The 24,926-nt window shown below is 45.9% G+C and overlaps 1 protein-coding gene across 1 annotated transcript in view; it reads left to right on the top strand.

Moving 5' to 3' along the window:
• The window catches only part of chd7 (chromodomain helicase DNA binding protein 7), a gene marked incomplete at both ends in the record, with an annotated part of 53,331 nt that extends 31,329 nt beyond the window's left edge, over window positions 1-22,002 (top strand). The window contains 22 exons of the mRNA XM_083888906.1: window positions 1-133; window positions 223-402; window positions 493-603; window positions 2,018-2,235; window positions 3,958-4,157; window positions 4,867-5,026; window positions 6,865-6,954; window positions 9,274-9,377; window positions 13,469-13,598; window positions 13,940-14,046; window positions 14,151-14,574; window positions 14,694-14,902; window positions 16,143-17,138; window positions 17,391-17,557; window positions 18,293-18,547; window positions 18,637-18,807; window positions 18,908-19,141; window positions 19,611-19,817; window positions 19,915-20,055; window positions 20,372-20,476; window positions 20,587-20,767; window positions 21,002-22,002. The exon at window positions 1-133 is cut by the window's left edge and continues 35 nt beyond it. Coding sequence (XP_083745032.1) covers window positions 1-133; window positions 223-402; window positions 493-603; window positions 2,018-2,235; window positions 3,958-4,157; window positions 4,867-5,026; window positions 6,865-6,954; window positions 9,274-9,377; window positions 13,469-13,598; window positions 13,940-14,046; window positions 14,151-14,574; window positions 14,694-14,902; window positions 16,143-17,138; window positions 17,391-17,557; window positions 18,293-18,547; window positions 18,637-18,807; window positions 18,908-19,141; window positions 19,611-19,817; window positions 19,915-20,055; window positions 20,372-20,476; window positions 20,587-20,767; window positions 21,002-22,002 — 5,524 coding nt within the window. The remainder of the gene's footprint in view (window positions 134-222; window positions 403-492; window positions 604-2,017; window positions 2,236-3,957; window positions 4,158-4,866; window positions 5,027-6,864; window positions 6,955-9,273; window positions 9,378-13,468; window positions 13,599-13,939; window positions 14,047-14,150; window positions 14,575-14,693; window positions 14,903-16,142; window positions 17,139-17,390; window positions 17,558-18,292; window positions 18,548-18,636; window positions 18,808-18,907; window positions 19,142-19,610; window positions 19,818-19,914; window positions 20,056-20,371; window positions 20,477-20,586; window positions 20,768-21,001) is intronic.
• Window positions 22,003-24,926: the final 2,924 nt, after the last annotated feature.

Raw genomic sequence — 24,926 nt, 5'->3', positions numbered from 1 at the left:
GGCCGTCAAGATCTACCGTCTGATCACCAGGAACAGCTACGAGAGGGAGATGTTCGACAAGGCCAGTCTGAAGCTGGGGCTCGACAAGGCCGTGCTGCAGAGCATGAGTGGACGGGAAAACGCCAACAGCGGGGTACGTGCATCAATAACCTCTTTGATAAAAAATGTGTTTCTCGGAAAAGGGCTTCCGTCTAATCACTGACGTGCTCTGTGCTGCAGAGTGTCCAGCAGTTGTCCAAAAAGGAGATCGAGGACCTGCTGAGAAAGGGAGCTTACGGGGCTCTAATGGACGAGGAAGACGAAGGCTCAAAATTCTGCGAGGAGGACATCGACCAGATCCTCCAGAGACGAACGCACACCATCACCATAGAGTCCGAGGGGAAAGGCTCCACGTTTGCAAAGGTCTGAACTTTTCCTCAGTCTAAAGAGCTCAAAGCACAGTGAGTGAAAATAACCTGGAGTTGACCAAACGCGTCTCTTCTCCGTCTGCAGGCCAGTTTTGTAGCGACAGGCAACCGAACAGACATTTCTCTTCAGGACCCAGACTTCTGGCAGAAGTGGGCCAAGAAGGCCGAGCTGGACCTCGACGCCATGAATGGACGGGTAAATACTCAAGGCCAAGGACACAGACCTGGTCTAGATACTGTATATACTAATTGAATGCATCCTGATACGTTCAGGGTTTGAACGGGTCCTTGAAATCCTTGTTTACAAGGTCTGACAGGTGCTTGAATTTTGGATGAAGTGCTTGTAATTGGTACTGCACACAAACAAATGGCTTTCTGAACTGAAGGTTGCCCATTGAAAACACTCTGGTTAGCAGTTCCTCTTCTTGAACTCACATTAGGTTAATTAGAAGGCGCTCTTTGGATTGGAAACGTGTGGAAAGGAAGTCGAGGGCACCCTCTTGTAAACTATTAACTGCCTTTAATGCAGGAGCATGGTCATCTCCAATCTTACAACAGGCCTCAAGCCTTCATCAGGGTGGGAAGAACCTTTTTGCAAAATTAAAACAACAAGGGAAAAAGTTTGCTAATTAGATGGAGGGGAAACAAAAACTGCCACATGTTTGGTTGTTTATAGCATAATATAATCTCTTTAAAAAAGGCGTGAACCCTCTACCTTGTGTCCTTTTATCGACCAGCGTTGGTAAGTCAGGGAAAGGAAAAGTGTGCTGGCGAGAGACGGAAGAAGACGGAAGCAGAGGGAGATTAATATTGACAGTTGAGAATCTCCCCTCTTCCATAATTACCCATGTTTCCCTGCTCTCGCGTGTGTGTATGAGTGTATAAGCTGCTTAGCTCCACTTAACAGAGCACAGATGCTTAGAGGGTACAGAGATATCACTTAGGCAAGAGCTTAAACACACACATACCCGAGCTCAGTCGTACTGTTACACAAGCATTGACGGGCATCTTTATATTCCTCCTTTGCTCCCGTCTCTATATTTACTCACTTGTTTTCTTCACGAGTGTCCGTCCCTCTTGATTTCCTCACCTCTCTGCTGCTGCTTCTGCTGCTGCTTCTGCTGCTGCTGCTGCGTCTCACGTGGAGTAACCTCCACCGACACAATTACTCTTACTCCGGCTCCATGAGCGTGAACGCGGGCTGCTCCCCTGGGGTTTACTTACTGTGTGATGCTGGAATGAAAATAACTGCACTGCTCTGTGATAATTGAAGAACTAACAACTGCCATGTTTGCACATAATAATGCGACCGTAAGGGGAGACGGTGTAATTAATTGAACAAAAATTCATTAGACAACATAATTAATGTCAGGGAATGTTTGAGCCGGGCGGCAATTTTCTCAGTGTCATAAAATACCCAATTAATCTGATTCCGTGTGATGATATTGTGGCTGCATCACGGAGAAAAAAGCACAGGCTGCTTTGCATATTGTTATTGTTGCCTTTCGCGCCATCTGTAACTGCAACCAGGGTTGCGTAAGGTATCGTGCTGCCTTGAAGGCATGTAAATGAGGTATTTTCCATTGATATTTTTTTTTCCCCCCTTCCAGAACACACTGGTGATCGACACGCCCAGGGTGAGGAAGCAGACGCGGCACTTCAGCAGCGTCAAAGAGGACGAGATGATGGAGTTCTCCGAGCTGGAGAGCGACGACGACGACGAGCCCAGCAGCAAGCCGTCGTCCAAACCCAGGCGACCCCAAGAAAAGGCCCAGGGCTACCCCAGGTCTGAGTGCTTCAGAGTGGAGAAGAACCTGCTCATCTATGGGTCAGTTGCATATTCACCTTTTTATATAGACCTTGAAATCCAAGTATGGTAAAATTGTAACCGTAATATTAAGCTTCGTCAGCAAGTCCTTGAAAAGTCCTTGAATTTGATGTAAGAAGTAGTGATGCCCAGTAGGGAGACTTACCAACGATAATGATGTTTGATGACGCACTTCGCATTTCGGCTAGTTTTGTCTGTTCAGGCTGCCGAACATAAAGGCCGTCGCCTAAAATACATATTAAAGACTTATTCGAAGGCTATAAACATGCACAACCCAACATTATTGCACGTTTTCCCATGTCTTTGTACGTTTCGTCATTGAGCTTCCAGTTGTCCTTCAGGAAATGTCTCGGCTTGACGCGCCGTAAAATCTACTTAACGTTAATTTCACCATCGCGACAGTTATCGGACACAATGAGACTTTCTGTTCACTCACAATTCACAATAACTAGCCTTAAAGTGGGAAAGAGCACTACAGTATACTGCGCACACACAGAGCCAATTGACACACTTACCAGAGATTGTGATGAGTCTGGCGAAGCTGTCCATTTTCATGGCTGATTTGGCGTGACTGTGTGTGTGTGTGTGTGTGTGTGTGTGTGTGTGGCAGAGGGAAACAGTGGCGCTACTGAGATGTCAGCGTTGTTATTGTTACAGTCTAGTCTTTTGGCTCGAGGCTGTAGGACACAAAAACACACACACACACACACACACACTGACTGGGCCTGTCCTCGCTGCTCAGCGTTCTTTGTCTTTTTCCCATCAGCTACCTCTCTTCTCCCTTGCCCTCACCCACCATTTTACACTTTCTGAAATAGTTCAGAGTAATTCTGGTTCACTGGAGATTAGGAAGAACCCGGTGGGGGGAGAAAAAGAATTTCGCTGAGAACAAGGATCGCCACACCAGCCTGTAGGGTGTTGTGGGCGGGGTTTAGCTGCACCACACACACACACACACACACACTTTCTTGTACAACATTCTTAGCTATCAAATTTAACCCTCAAAAGAAAACCTTGAGTTGTGAGTATCCAACTGTCCTCACAAGCAATTAAACAGTGAGACAAACTACTACAATATGTTATTATACTACAGTAATACATGCATTGCATTCATTTATGGCTTTGCACTTCATAGCACTTTCTTTTTTATAGTTATAGTGTTCTTTATTACAAGTTTCTCGAGTGATTTGACAAATCCAACTCATTTGTGTTCACATCCACAACCACTATCCACTAAGGTTTTTGTGTTTTCCATTAAAAGTCACACTTTTATTCATCAAAAGAGTTGCAAAATGAATAGAAAATATAGTCAAGACATTGACAAGATTAGAAATAATGATTTTTATTCAAAATAATAATTTTGCCCTTTCATCAAAGAACCAGCAAAACTGTTTTCAGCTGTGCTAACATCATTGCACAAGGGTTTTCTAATCATCCAATAGCCTTCTAACGCCATTAGCAAACACAATGTACCATTAGAACACTGGAAATGGGCCTTTACCACATTAACAATGTATAGAGTGTATTTCTGATTCATTTAATGTTATATTCCTTGAAAAAAAAAAGTGCTTTTCCTTCAAAAATAAGGACATTTCTAAGTGAGCCCAAACTTTTGAACGCTAGTACGCGTGTTGGTTTGATTTCCCGTGTTTGAACATGGCGTCGGCTCGTGTCCACACGCTCACCGGCTCGTCCTCTTTTCGTCTCCATCTCTCTATGCAGTTGGGGGAGGTGGAGCGACATCCTGGCCCACGGTCGCTTCAAGCGCCCGCTGAAGGAGGCCGACGTGGAAACCATCTGCAGGGCGCTGCTGGCGTACTGCCTGCTGCATTACCGCGGCGACGAGAACATCAAAAGCTTCATATGGGACCTGATCACGCCGAGTGCAGACGGGACGACCAAGACCCTGACCAACCACTCTGGTAACACACACACACACACACACACACCTCTGATATTCGAAATGATATCTCACACAAAGTAGAGATCTATGAGAATATCGGTTTGAATCTGATGTTTTTGTCTTTCCTGGTTACATAAAATGCTGCTGTTAAAGTTGGTGCTTCTGTAAATAACCATGATAATGATATTTATTTTGGGGATTTTTTTTATTTAAATAAATGAATAAATAAAAATGTATAAAGGCAAATTAACCTCTTTTTGGCTGAAACTTATTTAAAATAAAGGATTCATCACTGTCAGATTTTTTAGGACTTTATTACATGTTTCCACTTAAATGTTTAATAGGTTATTGCAAACTTGAAATATTTTTGACATTTTGAGAACAGTCGATGCCTTTAGCTCTCAAATCGAAAGCTTAATTTGCATATCACAAAGGCTACAATTTATTATTATTTTTTTTTTTTTGCTATGATGGTTTAAAAAATGACGTTTACTTTCTCATATCACAGCATACTTAAGTCTATCTATATATATATATATATATATATATATATACATGTTATATAACATCAGCTAATCTAAATCTAATCCCATTCGTAATCTCTGTCAGAATAGTTGCATTTGGATGTTTTCCCTGAATAGTTCAGTAATGGAGCTCTAATTCTGGAAGTATTTGAACAAAGCGCTCAGGTTGTGACTGTCTGTGTGCTCCACCCCTCCACCCCACAGGTCTGTCCACACCAGTCCCTCGAGGAAGGAAAGGCAAGAAGGGAAAGACCCCGGCTCCGCCTCAGCAGACTCCACGAGCCGATTGGCTGGCCAGCTGTAATCCGGACCATTTACTGCAAGAGGATAGCTACAAGAGACACTTGAAACATCACTGTAACAAGTAGGTTGTTTTTTGTTTTTTTTTACCTCCAGCACCTGAAACACCATCACAGCCAGTCACCGTCTCATACTTGACTTGTTCACCTCTCAGAGGCCGCGTACAGTTTCTGCACTGGTTTAAGTTCCCCTCAGTACAAATGTCCAACGTGAATGGAACTGGGACATTAAATCCAGGTCAGAGACGCATGAGTCTGAGTCCAGGCAAACGAACACGGAGCTCATTTTAAATTAGGGAGCAGCAAACCCCCGCTCTTGTTTTCTTAAGCCCAGATAATTGGCCAGATTTTTATGATGTGAGGCTGGTTTGAGCAGATTATCTGGTCAAATTCTCCTGTAGTTTGAGGGATTAACAGACATGAATTCAAATCGTAAGTATTAAATGTGTTCGAAAATTACGACGGAGCGGCGATTGGGGCTTGAGCAGGACTTCCACATACACCGTTTTCTGGGTTTCTCAGCACTCTGAGATTACCTGACGACACAGACAGTCCGCCTCCATGTCCGTCTGTGTTCTAAAGTCACGTTAAATCACGTCGGTTTCTGTGAGATCCCAAATCCTCCCTGAAATCCTTTCTTTAAAGCGCCATGGTCCTGCGTCTCGGCTGGATCGTCTCGTCTGTGATTTCTCAGGATTGAAAATCGGGTACAAAGTGTGTCGCGTCTGTGGCTTCCCACGTTTTTTAGAAATCAAGTCAGATTTGAAAATCCTCCTCTCGTGTGGGTCAGGCTCTACACACTCAGGACACACACGGATAAAATTTGATTCCCCCCCCCTTTCTTCTTATGGGAGGAAGTTTGTTTATTTGTGTGTGTGTGTGTATGGCTGTGTGCCAGGCCAGGTGCTAGGCAGGCAGCAGACCTGTTGGAAGTGTGTGAAAGACACACACACACACACACACACACACACACACACACACACGCACACACACTTGGGGGTGATTATGTGGTGCCATCTGCTAGGCTGAAGCACAGCGTTGTGTGGCTAATCAGGCCTGGCACATTGATGGATGAGCACACAGTCTGCCAACAACGCGCACACACACAGCAACTTGTCCAACTTGCAACTTAATGCACAGATGTACACACGCACACACACGCACACACACACACTGCAGAATGATTTGCAAATGACTATCTTTAACCCCCTCACACTGAACTTTCTCTTCCCTCCCCTTCTACCAACGTCTCTCTCGTGCTCCAAACGCCATCAATGGCGTTACAGCTCGGTGACAGATCCGGTGACAAATGTTTACGTTGAACTGTATCACACACGTACACACACACAGACGAGCAGCGTTCTCCAAAGCCAGGAGGTCAAATCTGCCTCTCGTTTTCCAGCCTCGACTGAGGTGAATGATTTGACTGATTCTGGAGCAGTTATTCTAACTGGCAACATCTGTATGAAATGCAAACACAAACACAAAGTTATAGCAGGAAAAAAAAAAAACCTCAGGATGTTTTCCGTCTGAATAATTGAAGATCAAACGGTGGTTCTGTGAAATTGCACCTCTCTGATACTTAACACAGCTTCGTGTCACGTGTGTTATCCCTGTAATGAAACACCTGATGAACTTCTACGTACTGAAGAATTAACACCAATAATGGTATTAATAACCTTTAGGCTGCAACTTACACATTTTCTAGATGAATAAATGAGCTGTTTGGTCCATAAAATGTCAAAGTACCGATCGGTGTTCTTCAAAACCTGGAAATGATGACGTTCTCAAATTGTCCACAAACCACTCTGTTGCCCATTGGCAGTTGAAAAATACATTCGGAGCTTTAATCGCTATTTTGTTGAGCTTCACTAACGTTTTCACCATCTCACTTGTTCCTCAGGGTGCTGCTCAGGGTGAGGATGCTGTATTATCTACGACAGGAAGTCATCGGTGACCAGGCCGAGCGCATCCTGGAACTATCCGACACCAGGTTTGTAGATTCTCCTCCACTTTACACGTGTATGTATGTATGTGTGCGTATATGTATGTGTCAAACATGCCTCAATCAGGCCCAGCACCATTTTATTTAGTCCTAATCAAGCATTGTGATATTAATAGTGTTTCCCCCTTGAATATATATATAATATTATGACCATAATTAGATCGATTGATGCAATGAGCGTGAACGTAATGAATTATTCCTCGTGTCTATTTCCGTCCGTTCCAGTGGCCTCTTTGGCAGGTTTGGTTCCCTTTTGTGACAGATGCAACAAGCATTAGGGGAAAATACAACCAATAAATGGGTCAAAAACTAATAAAAGAGCGATTTAACGTGTTTTGAAAGCTGTCGCTCGCCGTCATTAATCAGACGGCGTCTCAGCAGTCACGGATGGCGTTGACGTGAAGGTCAGATTTTCTGCTCACCTCCGCCGTTTCCTTCATCATCTCCATCTTAAATCTTCCTCTTTTTTTTTTTCTTCCTGTCACACTCCACTTTTTTTTTTTTTTCCCCTGGCATCTGTCCACGTCTGCCTCACTCTGCAGTGCACTTTAGTCTGTGATCATGTCCCATCCCCCTCTCATCACCCTTTCACCCAGATGTGAATGCATTTATAATTTGGAGCACATGCACTTCATGCTGATCTCTCCCACTCCCTCTCCTCCTCTTTTTTTTTTTTTTTTCCCTCCCCCAACTCAGTGGCTACTGTGACACACCCGTGTGTGTGTGGTGTGTGTGTGCGCGCACCAGACGTGAGCATACGGGTTGCTACCGTGCCAACATATGCCAGGGGGATTTAGTGTGCCAGTCTTGGCTCGCATGCTTATTTGTGTGTTGCCAAGGCCGCGCATGCTGCTGTTTGCAGAGATAAGAGACAGTTTCCCGGTTCCTTCTCTCCTCCTGAAGCCCTAACACTCTCCGTCTATTGTGTGCTGTACCCGTTTCTCTCTATAACCACCAGGAAGCGCTTACTTTTCTCCACCATCATGTTTCCGTAATTGCGCTTTGTTTGGTGTCACAACACAAAATTAATCCTGCAACAGCTGTGCGTGTTTTTTTTTTTTTAAATGTGCATGCATAATAATCCTGTTCTTGACCAGATGTTTTTTGTTCATGCACATGTAAATAAAGAGAGCACAGTGTGGATTTAGTCGGCTCTCTGCTTTAAGATGCACCAGGTAAAATATTTGTGTAGCCTTTATTTAAGCAGGTAAGTCCCGTTGAGATGGAGGATCTCTTTTTTTTACTAAGAACACGCACAGAGACGACTTTAACTACATTCTGACTTTAAAGATCAGACTTTCCCCGTCCAGTTTGTGCTGTGAAAATCTTGAAATGTGTTCCTAAAATTCAAAGAAAACGACTTCCATTCTTCTGTTTAGTAGAAAGAGTTTTGCCCAGTATGGTTTGGTATTTTGGCACAGTGATAACAGAGAGAAATGGGAAATTTCCCTCTACGATCTTATTTCTTTGTCATTTTAAAAAAAAAACGTGTCCTGCAAACACTGCAGTACATGCAATATATACATTGAAATGTGTACAATCATGTAAAATAACAAGTCAACTTTCTTTTCCCTAAGTAGAGTGTTGGTGTTTTCAAAAATAGCGTGTTAGTGCCAATAAGATGAACGTACGACACTTATGCCACATGACTGTAGAGCTGCAGCTAACGATTATTTTTCGTAATCGAATTATCTGTTGATTATTTACCGTTTGGTCCGTAAAATGTTAACATGTTGATCAGTGTTTGTCAAACCTGGAAATCACAATGTTCTCGAATGTCTTGTTTTTGTCCACAAACCAAAATGATTCAGTTTTAATGATTTCTTTGTTACGTGGAGCGAAGAAACGAAGAAAATATTGACATTTAAGAAGCTCTACATGACGGGGGACTTTGACCAATCACAGGCCGGTTTAGAGAGAGATAGAGAAAAGCTTTTATTGGCTGTTCTACTTCCAACCCCCTCTGTATAAATTTCCCCTTAATAGAGAGATCACAATTCCAGTCCTGGTAACAACTGACCAATGTTCCAACTAAAGAGACTTAAAAAAAGCAATCTAAGACATGTCGGTACCTACTCAGAGAGATTGCTTCAGGTCATGAGTCATGTATGAAACGAGTGTGTGCTCATTTGCACGTGAGCAAGCTGGTTTTGTAGTTATTAATACAATTTCTGATTCTTAAACGTGACTGTTTTCTGGTTTCCTTTGCTCCAAATGACTACAAAAAGAATTCTTGTCCACTACACAAAATGAAGTCCGTGTGTGCTGATGGTCACGTGTCATGTGACGCGTTTATCTCTGCCACAGTGAGCTGGATATCTGGATTCCCCAGCCGTTCCACGCCGAGGTCCCGGCTGACTGGTGGGACAGCGAGGCCGATAAATCCCTGCTCATCGGCGTCTTCAAACACGGTAAGAGGCCGCGCGCCAGCGTGTGTCGCAGGCTATCTGTTGCACGGAGACCTAAATCTTCCAACATGGCAGCCATTTCACACACACACACACACACACACACACGCACACACACGTCAGCGCCCTCAGACACTCACTGAGACACTCCAGTTGCTTCCAACCCAGTAAGCATCAAGCATGACACACACACACACACACACACACACACACATCCCTGTCAAACTGGGTGAGTGCACACACACACACACACAAACACACCCCACCCACTACTCTTGCCACCAGTTGATTGGTGTTGCTATGGTGATGGCAGAACGCAGCTGCTGCCGTGTGTGTGTGTGTGTGTGTGTGTGTGTGTGCTGTTACAAGTGTTAATGTTGTTAAAGCAGATGTCAGAAGTTAGACTGACCCAAGTCCTTCCTCGTGTGTAAACTGTTAAACTGGTTATATCGGTTCATCCTCTGGTAAATATTCCAGCCGCCGCGGTTTAATATGCCCCGGCGAAGCGCGCATGCACGCACATGTGGGCGCTGACTGCCGAGTGTGACGCCCGGTGACAGGCGCCGTCTAATTGTTGTGTGCAGAGACCCTCATTCATATTAATTTGGCATAATTGTCATAATTTTTCCATCATTGCCACTCTCTATGATTCTATTAGGGGAGACACACACACACACACACACACACACACACACACACACACAACCAACCATAGTTAATCATAATCCTCATTCACTAGGGAGGCCCTTTAGGGGGCGGACACACACACACACAGTGAGCTTTGTATGCCGACACACACTCACACACAGAAAAACAGAGCATCTCTCTCACACACACGCAGACAGAAGAGTGATGGCCTATAAAGGCCCTGATGATTAACGTGTGTGTGTGTGTGTGTGTGTGTGTGTGTGTGTGTGTGTGTGTGTGTGTGTGTGTGTGTGTGTGTGTGTGTGTGTGTGTGTGTGTGTGTGTGTGTGTGTGTGTGTGTGTGTGTGTGTGTGTGTGTGTGTGTGTGTGTGTGTGTGTGTGTGTGTGTGTGTGTGTGTGTGTGTGTGTGTGTGTGTGTGTGTGTGTGTGTGTGTGTGTGTGTGTGTGTGTGTGTGTGTTTGCGAGGATGACTTTCAGTCACCGGCTGTACAGTGTGAGCATATATTTAGCCGTGCTACATACAGTCCTAGTGATTTATTTTGAAGTGCCACAAGGGGGAGACTGTGTCTTTCCAGGATCTTGTGATTTACAATGATCAATGTTTTCCTGATTTTGAATTTAAAATAGTCACTTTTTTTTATAGTGATGACTTTGTACAACTTTTTGTGTGTGTGTTCCATACATTGCCGATATCACAACTTTGGTTGTTTTTTTTTATTAAATGACCAGGATCGGATCGCACAAAGTGCTGCTTGAAAGCACAAATCGGGTAAGGTTTAATTAAATCGGGCTCGTTGTTGAGGTTTAACGTTTTAGATTCGACTCCACGTTACATCACATTAGTGATAGGACTTGGTACGTTTTGTTTGGTGCCTTCTCTGGTGAAGGTTCCGAGCGACCTGAGCCAATACTCGACGTGACCTCGACTGCGAGCGCGGTTAAAACCAAACGATGCCGAACTGTAGATCGGTTAAAAAAACTTCATATAAGACATTTGAGGACCGTCTGGTGTAGAGAATAGAGATTTTTGTTGTGGATGATTGAAAGGCGGATGTAAAAATGTGGTTTGCTTTATTAATGCCAACCCAGAAGTAAGAATATACTGTATAGCCACCAGGGGGCAGACGACCCTGGTTATGAAAAGAAGTGTTTGAATGGAAGACTGTGGTAAAAATGAGTCTAATTCTCACTTGATTTCTAAGATTTTTCAGAGCAGTAAATGCTCTCAATCGCTAGATTCAGGTTTTCTTCGATAGAACATGAGGTCAGTTTTGTAAATTGTGCTCCCATTCAGAGGATAATGGAAGGAAAAAAAGCACAGCACACATGAGCGGACACCAGTTCATGTCATAAAACAGCTGCCTGGTTGCAGGCGATGTCTGTGTAATGTGTCTGTGGTTCACATTCTTAAAGAAAGTGCTAAAATAGGCCATGACATGTTTTATTTAAGGTTTTCACATTTAAAAAATGACAGTTTTATGTCTTTGTTTTATCTTAAAGGCGCCATATGTAAGAATGTGGCCAAAAACAGTTACTACATTCAAATTCAGAATAACGAGGTCTTTTAGGTTTCGTTTTCTGACGTAACTGGCAACCCGTGGTTGCTCGGCAGCTGAGACTCTACTGACTGCAATGATTGGTAGACGGCGGTAGGTGGAGCCACATGACGCCAAAACATGATTTCAAAATAATAAACATGATTTGCAATTTTTTAATGCAAATATTTTGTCTGTACTGTTGTTGTTGGTGAGTTCAGTTTGTTATATGAACATTATTCCTGAGTCTCTGTGACATATTAACTGAATCCTCCATATGAGGAGGATTCAGTTGCTTTAGATTTATTACATAATGCACCTTTAACATTAATTATATATACTTTTCCCTTCTACGTGTGTTGGGAGAACCCTGTGTTTTGTTTGTCCACTGTGGGCTACTGTTAAAACATCATGGTCCTGATATTAATGAGAAAGGCTCATTCTGGGCTAATGAAAAAGAACATTTCATATTTAATTTATCTTTAATTTTACACATTACGTTCAAAAATAAGTCTGCAGAGCTGACGCGGGCCCTCGCTTACTGTACGTCCTGGTCATGCGACGGCGAACGCGCTTTAGTGAAGTGCTTAAATATTCCGAGATTTACGGATCATATCGGATTTTGCTCGTCTTTCCTTTCTTTTTACGACACCTGATCCGGTGAGCGGCGTCCGTCAGGATGGACGGATGAGAAGCTGAAGGCGAGGCGGCTGTGGTCGTCATGGCGGCCCCTCCCTCCCTTCTCATCTTTACTCCCCAGTCTCCTGACCTCTCCTCTCCCGTCTGCCTCCCCCTGTTTTTCAGTTTCTTCTCCACCCCCCCTCCCCCCTCCACACACACACACACACCCCAGTGTGTCCCAGCGGGACCTGCACATTCTAATCTGCTCTGCCTGAATGCTTCCAACGGACACTCGCACACTCGCACGCGTGCTACTTTTCTCACACCCACCGGCTCATTTTCACCGACATCATGACGCACACTTTTTTCCTCTTCATCCCCTCTCTCTCTCTCTCTCTCGCTCTCTCGCTCTCGCTCTCTCACACAAATGAGCACCTGCAGGCTCACTTGGATACACACACACACACACACACACTGGACAGTTTCTCCTGTACACACGCGCGCACACCCAGGCTGTCTGTCTTGTCAGCAGCTGGCTCCTGGGGTCTGCCCTTCTGCTGCAGTTTTTGGCTATTCCCTTATTTAATATGGATGCACCGTGTGTGTGTGTGTGTGTGTGTGATCGTGTCTGTCGTAGCTTGATCTAGAAAAGCACAACTTATTTTTTCCCGTCTTTGGAGGAGTTTGTTGTGACCTTGGTTTTGTGTCGACAAGGCATGGAACATATCTTGGCCAAAATAAGTGCGAACTGGACTATTATTGCAAACATAATAATAATAGTAATAGTAAAAGATTAATTTGGGATGAGCCGCTGCGATACTTGTTCTCGGTCCGATCCTGGTCATTTAATCAAAAAAAAGAAATGTATAAGATGCGATCTGTAAAGCCTGGCGAAGAGCTGATTGACTTTCTACCAATACGAATAACATCAGTTTTCTCCTTCAAACCAAAGTTGTGTATGGAACGCACAAAAAAAGTTGTACAAAGTCATCGCTATTAATGTTTCAAACGTGGCTTATGCGGAAAAAAAATCAGAAAAGCAAGTTCCTGGAAAGACAGTCTCCCCCTTGTGGCACTTCAAAATAAATCACTAGGACTGTATGTAGTATTTCCAAGTCTGAAATTTTAAGGATTTTTCACATTTAGTTTATCACAAATATAATGGAAATAAAACTCTTGCTTCACTATACAACAGTTGTAATCCCGTCACAATCTACAATATTATCGCTAATCTCACTAATATTGCCGTGTTATTGACCGAAACCTGTCTCTTTTTTTTTTCCCTTTCAGGCTACGAGAAGTATAACTCCATGCGAGCGGACCCCGTCCTGTGTTTCTTGGAGAGGGTAGGCATGCCAGACGCCAAGGCCATCGCCGCCGAGCAGAGGGGCACCGACATGATGGCAGATGGTGTCGACGGGTAAGAGCGCAGGCTTCACTGACCACAGGGCTGTTGCACTTTATTCTGCTCCAGGTCTTCACCTGGCTCGGTCACTGCTCTTGCTTCATGGTCATTTATTGCCGTTATAAAGAAAACATTTTGTATGATGCACAACAAAAAGCGTACGTTTATTACGCCGAATAACCTTGAGCTACGTCATTCCGAGGTCCCGGAGTTGCAGATCTGTACAAATTTAGTGTAAAGTCACTTGATTTGTTTGTCTTATGTTGCTAAATATTACACACTGTACCGCTTTAACATAAAAATAAAGTGTTTGAGGATTTTTAAAAACCTAATTTGTGCCTGTCCGTCTTCTTCAGTGAGGAGGACGATCCAGAGTATAAACCGTTACGAGTCCCTTTTAAAGACGACATGGATGACTTCACCAACTCTCCCCTGGACGACGCTGTGGAGGGCGAGACTGAAGGTAAACTTTAAATCCACTCGGAAACATTTGATCAGATTACGATCAATTAACGTCTCGTCTTTCCCCGGATCATCCTTCACGTCATCTCTGTCTTACACCCTCAGGTGCCACGTCGGGTGAAAACGGTCAAGGTGCGACGACTGCGGGCGGAGCCTCGGGCTCCAACGAGCGGCTTTATTGGCCCGTGGCGTCGGCTCTCACGGCCCGACTGCGTCGACTCATCACGGCGTACCAGCGCTCCAACCGCAGAGAACAACTCCGCCAGGAGGCCCTCAACCGGCCCGACGGTCGCCGCCGCCGACGCAGGGAGTTCCTGCCGACCATCTCCATGGTTACCGAGACGGGAGGAGGGGCCACTTACATCCAAGATGGCTCTGCGGTGTACATGACCGAAGGAAGCCAGTATCTGACCAAAGGAGGCGCTTACTTTGCCAAAGGTGGACAGTTGATACCAGAGGCTTCCCCGGTGATGACCACCAGCTCCCTGATGTCTGAAGGAGCCATGTACTACAAAGAGAGAAGGCAAAGGTACACTTCAATTTCTTCCAGCATTTATCCTCCAACCATTTCGTCAAAAAAATCTCACATCAAATCAAACGACCGTTTACTCACACCTCTCTCTTCCCCCCCTCTCCATCCTCGTTCAGATGGACTCGTCGCGAAGAGGCCGATTTCTACCGCGTCATCTCCACCTTCGGCGTCGTCTTTGACACCCAGCGTCAGAAATTTGACTGGACACAGTTCAGGGCCTTCGCTCGACTGGACAAGAAAACGGACGAGAGTCTGGAGAAATATTACTACTCGTTTATTGCCATGTGCAAACGGGTCTGCAGGATGCAGGTCAAGACTGAAACGGGTAAGAGGAAACATGCAGGGCTTCAGGAGGCCGCTTTGTACTCTGGGGGTTTGTTTAAAGGAGATATAGTATGCAAAATAGACTTTTTAATCATTTTAATACTTATATTTGGGACTCTGGAGGCCCTATGCGTAGACAGAGTGTGAAAAAAGATGACTCACTGACATGTTTTTGTGGTCCGCCTCAAGCCCAATTTATACTTCTGCGTAAAGTGCTCTGCGTAGGTTACGCAGAGACTCTGCGTCGATGCAGAGCCTGTCAAAGAGCCTCTACGTAGTCTCCGACTGCACGAAATATTTTTTAAGTGTCCGTCACTCCGTCAAGGGACAACGGAGACGGCAAGAGCTGCGATTGGTCCTCAGGACAGGCCGAGCTAAGCTGCTCTGTGCCGGCTCGCAGTGCACACCCGACCGTCCACAGAGGCGGAGCTGATCCCCGCCGATAACGTCGCTGCCAAACTATAAATACGTCATATTTTAACACACACAGCACATGTTTGGACTCTAAATGGCCAATTTCTCGCCTCAAACGATCTTAAAACTGCGTTCCGTGACACAGAAAAGTGAGAAACGGCTACTGTTTCAACAGTCTTTCTCTCTCTTTCTCTCTCGACGCCATTGCTCACTGTAGCCAGAAGCACAACAAGCTTGCGCAGCGACCCCGACTGATCGGGCGGGAAATTGCAGCGCGTGTCCGTCACCACGACGCAGAAGTATAAAGGCTCGAGGCGTCTCCGTGGTGACGCAGACGGATAACGCATACGCAGTCGGAGAAGTATAATGTGGCCTTAAGTCTAAGTACAGGAGATAAAACATGCAATGTTGTGCAGCACAGAGTTCTACACAAACTTCCAGCCTCAGAGGATTTACATTTTATATATAACGGCAATGTGCCGGCTGGAGTTGACAAATGATGGCTTTTCCAAATGCTAACTGCTGTTAGCTGCAGGAGCCTCAGTGACACTGACGTAGTTTCCTGTGTCTCATTTGCATATTTAAAGAGACAGGCACTCAAAAGCGAGCGTTCTGAACAGGGCTGTTTTGGCAGAGTGATTGAACTGCTGTGGTGCTTCATCCTGAAGGTATTTTGACCACAGACATGTTCATTTGGACACCAGGGAACTAGGTTAACCTGTAGAAATAGGGTATAATATGTCTACTTTAATCGACTATGGGATCAGTTGGTTTGCAAGGGGGCAAAAATATTTTCAAATGAGTTTAATTTCTTCCATCTCTTCCAGAACTCCCAGACCCAACCCTGATCATCGACCCCATCACCGAGGAACGTGCCTCCCGCACCTTGTACCGCATTGAGCTGCTCCGCCGCATCCGAGAGCAGGTCCTACCCAACCCCTTGCTCTCTGAGCGCCTCAAGCTCTGCCAGCCCTCCCCAGACCTCCCAGAGTGGTGGGAGTGTGGCCACCATGACCGCGACCTCCTCCTGGGGGCCTCGAAGCACGGCGTGAGCCGCACAGATTATCACATCTTGAACGACCCTACGTTGGCCTTCCTGGACGCCCACCAGCGCTTCACCAGCCAGCGAGGGACTAGCGTCGGCATGGGGACGATGGTGGAGATGACCAAAGCTGGAATGGGAGCAGCGGAAAGCGCCGCTGCACAGCTCCTCTCCGCCGCAGAGCTGGCGAGCGCCGCGGCTGCTGCCAAGATTGCTGTTGATGCTGCTAAAGAGGTGAAAACTGAGGAAGGGAAATCGGAAATAGAGGTGAAAATGGAAACCGAGGAAGGAGACGTCAGCAACATTCCACTTGCCAAGACTGAAACTCCTGATGAACAGAAGACGAATGAGGGAGAGGTCGGAAAAGGGAAAGACGAGACTGCTGCTTCACCAAGAAAGGAGGTCAAGGAGGAGGAAGAGGAGACTCGGCCTAAAGTAGAAAAAGAGGAGATGGTCGAGCTGAAAGAAGAGCCAAAGGGTGAAGAGGAGAAGACTCACAAGCCGTCGGACGAGGAAGATCAAGACTTGACCGAGGAGAAGAGACTTGTTGACTCTCAAAGGGACCAGGAGGAAGTGAGCGTTGAGCTGTCGGGTCATCTCGACACTTCCCCTAAAGCACAAGCGGACGACAAGACTGTGGAGGAGGAAGAGGGAGAGGAGAGGGAGAACCCAGAGTCTCCCAAATCTCTGAAGTCAGCCGATACCGAGAAGAGCCCAGAGGAGGAGGAGGAGGAGAGGATGGATGAAGATGACAAATCTGAGAAATCCTCTCAAGCTGAAGGTATTTCATTGTTTGTTTTTATATGTCTTGTGTGTGTGTGCGTGTTCACATTCCTGTTGACCAGTCTTTGTCCCAGCCTCCACCGCTGCTGACACGGGCCTATTTCTGGTGTTTCCCCTCATGACCTGGCAGAGTTTTAATGAGTCTAATTTCCAGGGGCGGGAGAATAAAATGAGTTTAGATCCCTCGATAGCGGTTTGGAAAGCCTTTTTAATTAAGGGATGTGAAATGACTGTCCCTCTCTCCGCACAGCGAGCGCTGCATCAGAGCAGAAGAACTTCGACGAGGAGAGCATCGCGTCTCTGAGCACGTCAGCCCGTGACGAAACCAGAGATGGATTCTGCCCCGACGACCTGCCAGAGACGTCTGCGCTGCAGGCCTTACAGGAGCGAGCGTACGGCTTCTCATTCTGGCCCAAGGTGAGATTTTTTTTTTTTTTTTACAGAAAACTGAATTGATCGTCTTGTTCTTTACATAAACTTTGAGCTGAAATGATCAGAAATCATTGATCTTCAAAACGATAAATGTTTCCCGTTTGGTTTGAGAAAAGCAAGACGTCAAACTTGAGCGTCAAAGACCAAATGTCAAATGTTTTGGCTAACGTTACTCTATTACAAAAATTCCTCCTCTGAGTGTTCGTGTTATTCCCATTTCGGTCATTATGCGGCCCGTTTTAGCAGACGCACATCCGGATTTCCGTTGTCACGGAGAGTGAAACGGACCGAAAATGTCTGTGCAAGTGTGGGACCATTTAACGTTGTGCAGCGTAACCACTGCAAACTACATCTGACGTACCACAACAGCACGTCCTCGATGATTCTGAGCCGTATTCTACCGATTAATCAAGTAATCGGGTTAATAAATAAATAATAATGATTTTTCGTTCTGCATCCTTGATTAATAATAACAAAAATATTAGATAGCAATTTGAAAAAGTGATGAGAGCAGAAAATTGCTGTCAAATATTCCTATTATAAGCCTCAAAGTCCTGTATCTGCTTTCAGAATTTAAAGTAAAGACCAGCGTGTGTGTGTGTGTTTTTGTAAAATTTGGATCCAAATAAAAGCATTTAAATGTGAATTTTTTTTGTAAAATTTGGATCCAAATAAAAGCATTTAAATGTAACCTCTCCGCCTTCTCTCTCCGCTTCTTAGGATCGAGTGATGATCAACAGGATGGACAACATCTGCGACGCCGTCCTGAAGGGGAAATGGCCCGTCAACAGACGCCACATCTTCGACCTGGTTGGCAACATGTTGCCGGGACACAGCTCCTCAGTCACCACCGCGGCGTTAGCCACACCGGCCGACAGCCCACTGCAGAGGCGGAGCCTGGCCGAGCTGACGATGGCGGGCATCCACACATCGTACAGCGCGAGCGAAGACAAAGCGCTATCGACGCAGGTTCACGTGAGTGCCCGTGTCTGTCCTTCTCACACACGCTGCCGTTGTTTTTAAGTTGTCGATGAAGGGTGTTAACGGTTGACCTGGTGTTGCAGGAGGGCGCGCTGAGCCTGACGTTACCGCGCCAGAGGAGGAGGAGGAGAAGAAAGATTGAGATAGAGGCGGAGCGCGCGGCCAAGAGACGCAACCTGATGGAGATGGTGGCTCAGCTGAGAGAGAGTCACTCTGCTGCTGAGACCCAGAATCAGGCCATAGACCTCACTAAGGTCAGCGTCGTCCCGCCTGCACCGCTGATTCAAACGTGTTGCTGTGAAATATTAAGCATTATTATTGACTGAGTGTTTTTTTGTTTTTTTTGTCGCGCAGGGTATGCACCATCACCACAAGGCCTCGCCCTCATTGGCCAGTTTTCCAAGTGCCCTGGTCACAAGCTCCTCCCTCAAGGCCCAGATGGAGCTGCTGCAACAAGCCCAGCCCTCTGCACAAAGAGCCAATGGCTCACTGGAGGCGGAGGCGCCAATCATGAGGAGGAGGAGAGGCCGCAGGAAAAATGTGGAAGGCCTGGAGCTGCTCTTCATGGGCAACAAGAGAGCAGGAGGGGTACGCAGTTCATTCGATGGGAACGCTGACTCGGCAGTTCCAACTTTTTGTTCTCATTGTCTCGTCATTATCCACGGTCACTTATTCCTTATACATCTTTTTTTTTTTTGGATCAGTTTCAACAGCAACTCATTCCCTGGGTGTCTGAGAATCCTGAAAGTTGTCCAAAATGAAGGCCTTTATCTGCTGTTAAGATAACAATTATCCCCTAAAATCAGAAACAAACAGTAAACTAGATTTTGTTTGGAAGTCTGGAAGTAAAATTTGTGTTTTGCATTTCCACACAACCAGCCATTTTCATCTGCTCTTTGTTTGGAAATCCTCCTCACATACAATGTAAAAGTAAACCCAATTAACCCTGAAGCCTGCAGATACCAGTAACAACTTTTAAAACATTTAATAATACATAAGAATCTGTTTGAAATTCATGTTTTTTTTCCCCTTCTGTGCCACCGTGCAGAGCGTTCAGGATGATGCTGATGTGGCGGTGGTGGAGGCGGTTCAGGAAACCTCCCGTGCCCACAGGTCCATCCCCATCCCCGATCAGAGCCCCAGCGCCAGGTCTCTGGCTTCTGGAAGTCTGGAAGACGAAGACGCAGCAGTGTCCAACAAAGACCTGGGGGAGTGGCTGAGGCAGCACCCGACGTACACCATGGACATGGCTGGATACACACCAGTGAGTAGCAGTTCACCCCCTTTAAGTGAAAACTGATGAAGCTGCGGCTCCAGCTCCGATGTTTAAACGTCTTTTCTTTCGACCGTTCTTGCCGCAGAAGAGCGAGGAGATGCTTCTGTCTCAGTTCTCCAAGCCCAAGCAGAAGCGCCATCGCTGTCGAAACCCCAACAAGATCGACATCAACACGCTGACCGGAGAGGAGAGAGTCCCCGTGGTCAACAGACGCAACGGACGCAAGGTCAGCTGATGGCTAGTAACATGAGTTCATGAGCAGAAATAGAGGTTCATTCAAAACTAACAAGGCTCCTGCTTTTTGTCAACAAATCTAAAAAAAAAAGTATTTTTATGGCATTTCTGTCAGAACAATAGTGACATTAAATTTTGTAATTGTCCCATACCTCATTTGCATGGATTTTTTTGATGTACTCTTAGTTTTGATTGATTAAAGCGCTGTTTGTTTTATTTGCAAAGTATTTATAGCCTTAGTATAAAATCCAGGCATAATCTCCCTCCTTTGAAGGAAAACTCATTTCACTTCCTGTTTGTGTTTTTAGATGGGCGGGGCCATGGCTCCACCAATGAAGGAGCTTCCCAGATGGCTATTGGAGAACCCCGAGTTTTCCATCGCTCCTGACTGGACAGACATCGTCAAACAGTCGGTGAGTGAACGAGATCTAATGCACACTCACAGATTGACCCGAGCACAAAAGTCAAACCTAACCACCAACAATCTTCCTCCTCCTCCTCCTCCTCCTTCTCCTCCTCGCAGGGTTTCCTCCCTGAAGCCATGTTCGACCGTCTTCTGACCGGCCCTGTGGTCAGGGAGGAGGGCGTCCGCCGCCGGGGACGACGACCCAAATCCGAAATTGTCAAAGCTGCAGCGGCCGCTCAGGCAGCGGCTGCAGCTCAGGCTGCTCAGGCATCACTGGCAACCGCTGCTTCATCTGCAGGTACATACTGGACACATACCTGTTTAACTTTGAAGCTGCAGTGTAATGTTTCCACAATGCTGTTTTATGAAAACAAAGGTCTAGTGTGTAAGAATTAGAATCTAATGTAAAGACTGCAGGTTAGGATGGTTATATACAAAGCAACGCACGCTTAATAGTTTCATAAATTGCAAATGTTGTCGTGACAGAGGCTAAGAGCTCCTGTATTCACCTCGTCTGTCTCTGTGTCTTCAGGAGGCATCAACCCACTGCTGTTGAACAGTCTGTTTGGAGGGATGGACTTGTCGTCTCTCCAGAGCCTCCAGTCTCTTCAGTTGGCCGCTGGTCTCATGGCCTTCCCTCCCGCCTCCGACCCCAAGCAGGCCGCTGCCAGCGCCGCCGCCGCCTCCATGCTGCCGCTCATGCTGCCCGGAATGGGAGGCCTGCCCAACATGGCCGCCACCCTCCCCAACATGTTCAGCCTAGGTGGGCTGTTCGGCGGCAACCTGATGACGGCCGCCGCCGCCGCCGCCGCCTCCAACTCCGCCATCGCCGCGTCGGCGAACACAAACGGAACGACGGAGGGAGGCGGCGGCGCGGCGTCGAAGAGGAGGAGGGAGGCGGACGACGGCGATGCGGGAGAGGAGCAGGACGACGACGACGAGGAGGAGGCCGAGGGACAGGAAGGAGCAGGGAAGGACAAAAAGAGGAGGGAGAAATCGGGTAACAATGTCACTGCGGCTGCTGGGATGCCAGCTGTTGACTCGTCAGCGGAGGCATCCATGAACGGCGATGCCGCCGCCCTGCTGGCAGCTGCCGGCATGTCCGCTAATTCTCTGGCGTTCAACCCCTTCCTCCTCTCCACCATGGCTCCCGGCCTCCTCTACCCCTCCATGTTCCTCCCCCCGGGCCTGGGCGGCCTTAGTCTGCCCGGCTTCCCCGCCGCCTCCACCCTCGCCGAGCTGCAGAGCGCCATGGCCGGGGTCCTGGGCGGCGGCAACTCGGTGTCCTCCGCTCCCCAGAGAGGCGCCGGGGCGGAGAAGAAGGGTCTGAAAGCGACAGTCGTAGCGGAGGAGGAGGACGACGACGACGACGAGGATGGCGACGACGACGACAGGAAGGAGGAGGGAGGAGAGAGTGACTTAGTTGAGGAGGTGGAGGAAGGAGCAGAGGAGGAGCTGAGAGACGAGGCAGACGAGGACGCAGGGATCGGGGAGGAAGACGGAGATGGAGTCTCCGCAGAAGGACAAGAGTGACTGAACAGCCCTGGGACATTTCCTCACCTCTGACCTCCCACTTCCTGTGCCCCCCCCCTCCCCTCGTCACGTTTACACGCCTCCACCAGAAATATCCAAACTATTATGAAACCAGTTTCTTTACGTTGTTGTTGATGATGATTTCTTTCTTCTTTTTTTTTTTCCCCCCTCTGTTTGTTATTTTTTGGCCAGGTATATTTACTCTGCGTCTGAGAGGATGAAGTGTGTGTTTGTGTGCGCGTGTGTGTGTGTGTGCGCTGTAGTCAGGGAAAAGTCCTCACAGCCGCTCACTCAGAGTCCGGCTCCTCCTCTTTAAAGACTTGTTTTTTTATTTCTCTCTGGTTTCTGACAAAGTTTCTCTTCCTCAATCCCTCAAACCAGGAAGTTCACGAGGTTCCGATAGTGCTATTATTATTATTATTATTATTATTATTTTTCTTCTTGTTATTATTGCTGCTTTCAGCTCTGTCGTTTAATTTTTTTTTTTTTTTTTGCTTCTTTTCTTTCTTTCTAGCGTCTGAACTGTTTTGTTGCTGTCAGTCGTCGGCAGCAGAAACAAAAAACAAACACAAAGAAAGAAAACGGCATTTACAGCTGACCCGGCTGTCTGTCTGACAAAGCTGCTGCATTAAAAAAAAAAAAAGAAAAAAAAAAAGGAATTGTGGGTAATGGAGTTTGGCTGCGACTGTAGTTTTCACACATATCAGAGCAGGTCCACGCTGAGGAGGAAAACAGAAACTAGACAAAAGAGAAAACTCAGTCTCACACACTGACTACACACACACACACACACACTTTCACCACTAAACACACACACTAAAAACCCTCTGTCATGTGACTGTGTGAGAGGACGTCCTTCCAGCTGTGTGTGTGTGTGTGCGCTGAACCAATACTGTTAAACTCAGTCCCACACTGATCTTAAAGTCTTTCCACTGCTACGTCTGAATCTTCTCCTCCTCCTCCTTCTTCCTCCTCTTCCTCCTCCTCGTCTTCTCTGGATCGGAGGCGGCTGGGTTTAAGCTCGTGAGCGGCGCACGGCCTTCTCCGATTGGTCCGTTTCAGCCGCTCCTCGCGTGTGCGGATGATGATGTGAGGTTTCAGGTTTTTCGTTTCCATGTAAAAGGGGCACATATTTTTGTGTTTTTCCTGGTCGCTGCCACGTTTGTTTTTTTTGTTTTTAAAGAATAAAATAAAATACTTTTTCCTCTTTTCCTTCACATCCCATTAGTTCCAGACCAAGTGCTGCTCCCCTCATGATGACCTTCTCTTTAAATGACTGTTGCTCTAGTCACACACACTGACACCAGACCTGGACAGAACAGAACAGGACTGAGACGCTCGTTCAACAAGAGTTTGGACACGTTTTTTTTTATTATTATTATTATTATTATAATTATTTTTCTCGTTTCAATAAGACGTCGATTTAAAAATACTTGAAAAAGCGCTGCAGGTGTTTGATTTATTTCCATTCCTGAGGCCAGTTTCAAGTGTCTGAGATGAATTGAGCGCTGCGGTGATTCAAATATTTGAAAGTACACACACACACACACACACTCACACACACTCACTCACACTCACTCACATACACACACATCACATAAGTGTGGCCAGGTCATATGATTAACATTTGCTAACACAGCCCCGGCAGATGACGAGAGGCAGAAAAGTGGCAGCGAGACAAAGACGCCCGCGTCGCCTCTCTAATGCTGAGACAGCAGCAATAACCAAGGCAGCTTTTGAATGTTCCAACATTTCTCTCCCCACACACGCACACACACACTCACACACACACACTATATGAATAACCACAAGTGTCATATGAATAGAAAAAAAACAAACTAAAAACTGTAAATGATGACAAATAAGTACTGCAATCAATTTTGTCTCACTCTGTTCCTGTTGATGCACTGGTGTTAAAGAGTTAAAATAATCAGGTACCTTTATATTACTTAGCTACTTTTCTTGAGAAAAAAAAAAAGGACTTTTTGTTACTTTTAGCCAGCAAGCTGAAGAGCATTACCTCAAAATTCTTATCTAGCCTTGAAGTTTACAGACATACCATGTAAATGTGTTTTTTTTTTTTTTTTTCCTCTTTTATTTTGGTGTGTGTCTTTTTTGTTGTTTTTTTTGGAGACATCATGTATGATGAATTGTAGCTATGATGCTTTTAATAAAAGTGAATCATGATATTCGCCTAGGAAACCAAACCCACTGCCTGCGTCTCTTTATTTTAGCGGTAATATTTAAAAGCAGGGTATCCGCGGGGTCTTAAAAAGTCTTAAATCCAATCATTTTAATTTAAGGCCTTAAAATTGCTAAAATTCTCCTAAAAGGTCTTAAATACAATTTTGAAAGGTCTTAAAAATCTATTAATGTTAGTTTTATTTAAAACATGCATAAACTTCAGTCAACAGAACAGTTGTAGGCCACTTGTGCTGCCCGGTGAGAATTTATCGGGCACAACTAGCTAGTGTGCTCGCCACGGTGTGTTATAGCTTAGCATAGCAGCGGAAAAACTTAACGAAAGCCCACAGCTAAGCCGAATTGCTTGCATGTCTTCATGTCTTTTGTACTTTTTGCCATTATGGATGTGAAATGGGTCTTAAATTGTATTCATTATGGTCTTAAAAAGTCTTAAATGTGACTTGTTGAAACCTGCAGAGACCCTGTAAAAGCCTCCTTTTTAATTTAACATTTTAACCCTGAAATTAAAGGGAAACGTCAACAAACATTGTCTAAAAATGGAACCAAAAAACTATGGTTAAAGCATGATTTTGAGTTCTTCCATTTTTGTAGTTTTTCAGCCTATTTCCCTGGACGCGACGTAAATCGAAGTTGCGCATGCGCGAGTCTACAAGCTACTAGCCTTCGTCAGCAAGGTCACCTGCGGCTGTCATGGCGGCGACAAAATCGAATCCAAAACA

The sequence above is a fragment of the Microchirus variegatus genome, assembly GCF_963457635.1.
Source record: "Microchirus variegatus genome assembly, chromosome: 5".
Lineage (NCBI taxonomy): Eukaryota > Metazoa > Chordata > Actinopteri > Pleuronectiformes > Soleidae > Microchirus > Microchirus variegatus.
The sequence above is the reverse complement of the archived record's forward strand: the minus strand, read 5'-3'. Positions and strand labels throughout refer to the sequence as shown.